At 46.6% G+C, this 2877-nt stretch overlaps 1 protein-coding gene across 3 annotated transcripts in view; it reads right to left on the bottom strand.

Moving 5' to 3' along the window:
- dgkd (diacylglycerol kinase delta) overlaps window positions 1–2877 on the bottom strand; it is a 23410-nt gene that overhangs the window by 17923 nt on the left and 2610 nt on the right. For all 3 annotated transcript variants that reach the window (XM_080844345.1, XM_080844346.1, XM_080844347.1), the window contains exon 2: window positions 93–197. In XM_080844345.1, the coding sequence (XP_080700471.1) occupies window positions 93–146 (54 nt within the window). In that variant the 5' untranslated portion in view covers window positions 147–197. The remainder of the gene's footprint in view (window positions 1–92; window positions 198–2877) is intronic.

Here is a 2877-nt window from a genome sequence, read left to right as displayed (position 1 = left end):
GATGTAAAAGAGAGACCAGGGAAAGAGAGGACCCCAAGAGAGACCAGGAAAGAGAGAGAGGAAGGGAGAGTGAACTCATGGTGAGCCCTGACCTCAAAGTGCTCCCGGTTCTGGACACTCTTGAGAGCCGCCATCCAGTCCTCCATCTCCTTCCTGTTTTCAGCACAGAGGATCAGACGCCTGCACGGCGTAATGATCTACAGAGAGAGAGAGAGAGAGAGAGAGACCGAGAGATTACACACTGATATGTGCCTATTAAGATAATGATGTGCAATCGTAGGTGTGAGAGAAATTAGGAGTTGAAGAGTGACACAGAACGACTGTTACCAAATGTGTGTCCACTAGGGAAGCAACGGCACAATGGGCCCAACGTCCGGTATGTATCAATTTTTTGGGGCCACGTGTTAATGGTACGTTTTAGAATCTTTATATTTAAGAGAAAAAAATAACACACTATTTCTTTTCCTTTCAACAAATAAAATGTTCTATTCAGAAAAATGGCAGCATGAATAACCCATTACATTTTGGAGCGGATCTGGGGGTGGCTGCTTTATTCTCACTTTTGCTAACCTTGCAAGATGTGGCCTTGGCAGAGGTCTGCGCTCTTCTAGGGCCCTTGTAATTAAATCATTCATTAATTTATTAATTATATTTGTCACAGATTTTAGTTTGTAAGGCGACAGTGGGACAGTTGTGTTTTCGCTTTCGAGAGAACATCGCGTAAATGAGGCATCATGCTAGAATTGTTTTCACTCGAGTAGACACCAGTGGCAAAGCAACACGTGCAGACTCTACTTAACCGTTTTCTTATCCACGTCAACTTATCGAACGCTGATTTTAAAATGAAAGACGTGTTGCCTCTCCATATTTGCTTCTCTCTGTCTCTGTAGCGTTCAATATTGTAGAGTTGGAGCTGAGATTAATTCGTTTTTTCCCCTCTCTTCTCCAGCTCCTATTTGTGAACAGAGCGCTGATAGGCTCCAGGAAAATTCTAACAGGCTCCAGAGATGTGAATGTACAATGTGCATGTAGTCAGCAGTGCGGTAAGAAAGTTTTGAAAATATTTGCTTGCGGTTCACATGTGTGTATTGAACCATAAGGGAACCACACCACACCGAACGGTTCGACAATATACTGTGCACCGCTGCATCCCTAGTTCCTACTGCAAATACACCACACAGCAAGGTTGCCTAAACAATGAAAGACTGTAGAAAGACTTCAAAGAGAGACAGAAATAGCAACATGACAAAGACAGAGAGAGCAGGAGATGGAGAGATAAAGGGAGTGAGAGAGAGATGGAGAAAGAGGTCGTATGTGCTGTTTTGTTTTGAGTCATGTGAAAACCCAGAGGACAGAAGTGACGCTGCCCTCTTCTACAAACAAATCAGAGCTTTGGGGCCTGATATAGAAACAGCATGAGAGCCTCACAAGGCCTGAGGAGACACACACACACACACACACACACACACGCTCACAGCTACACACTCACAAACACGTAGACACATACATATATACAAGCACCATCACGCTCACATACACACATACATACACACACAAGGTCCAGCGGGAAGAGAAAAATCCAGTGCTTGTGTAATGCCATTCCTGGGAATACAAACAAGAGCAGAAGAGAGCACAGAAAGTTCTAGCGTGCACACACACACACACACACACACACACACACACACACACACACACACACACACACACACACACACACACACACACACCACAAACAAGGGCACACTGAACACACACAACTACACTATCACTAACTACACACTTAAACAAACTCAACAAAGTCATATGCAATTAAAAAAGCTGGTATGGGAGATCAGGGATCAAGGCCCTATCACACTCACGTACTAACAAATGGCAGACACACTGGAGACACGGACACACACACGGACACACACACGGACACACACACGGACACACACACACACACACACACACACACACACACACACACACACACACACACACACACACACACACACACACACACACACACACACACACACACACACACACACACAGGAAAACACAATCTTCTTAATGACAACAGGGATATCATTTCGTCCAAGACCTTTACACCGGATTCTTTCAGAACGTAGAGGGTGGATTCTTCGGCCATAAAAAAACACAAAGCACTGGACACTGCCAACCAAGAACTATGATATGAGCAGTGATTCAGAGCAGCCATAAACCGTAACCACTCTCTTAACCAGGCCTCAAACAGCCCTGTGGAAGTGTGTTGGGGGTCACATGTGGTGGATGAGGAGTGGGGGGGGTGGTCGAGGCGTGATTTCCACCTCGCCGCACGTCAGTTTCCCAATCCATTTCCTCCGCCCAAACAAACACACACACACACACGCAGACACAGCTGGCCGACAAAGACTCCTCTGTTCTCAGGGCCGGATAAAAATAGACCCACGCCTTTGCCTGTGCCAGAGTACTGTGCATACGCACGGGTGAACACACACACACACACACACACAGAGAAACGCGTACAGAGCTAGCGCTCATAATGACAAATGTGGTGTGCATAAAAACGTCTCTTATCTTGTGTCTTAATGGGGGAACAATATACACAGGCAGCCTCATAAAGTTAAGGTGGCACACACACACACATCTGTCTCACTCCCTTGACGGGGGCATGCCCCCATCAAACACACACAGACAGACGGATACACACACACACACACACACACTCGCCGGCAGTTGCCAAATAGCGCAGCAGGGGGGACCCCAGGCCAGCGAGAGAAACAAACCAGACGTCCTCCACCAGAGCAACAGACGCCACAAGAGTGGACCTTTATGAAGAGGGGGTCTGGAGAGCGTTTTAGAGATCGCTATCACTTGGAGCCACCCACTACA

The sequence above is a fragment of the Sprattus sprattus genome (assembly GCF_963457725.1).
Source record: "Sprattus sprattus genome assembly, chromosome: 9".
Classification (NCBI taxonomy): Eukaryota; Metazoa; Chordata; class Actinopteri; order Clupeiformes; family Clupeidae; genus Sprattus; species Sprattus sprattus.
Note: the sequence above shows the minus strand (reverse complement) of the source record. Positions and strands in the feature narration are given on the sequence as shown.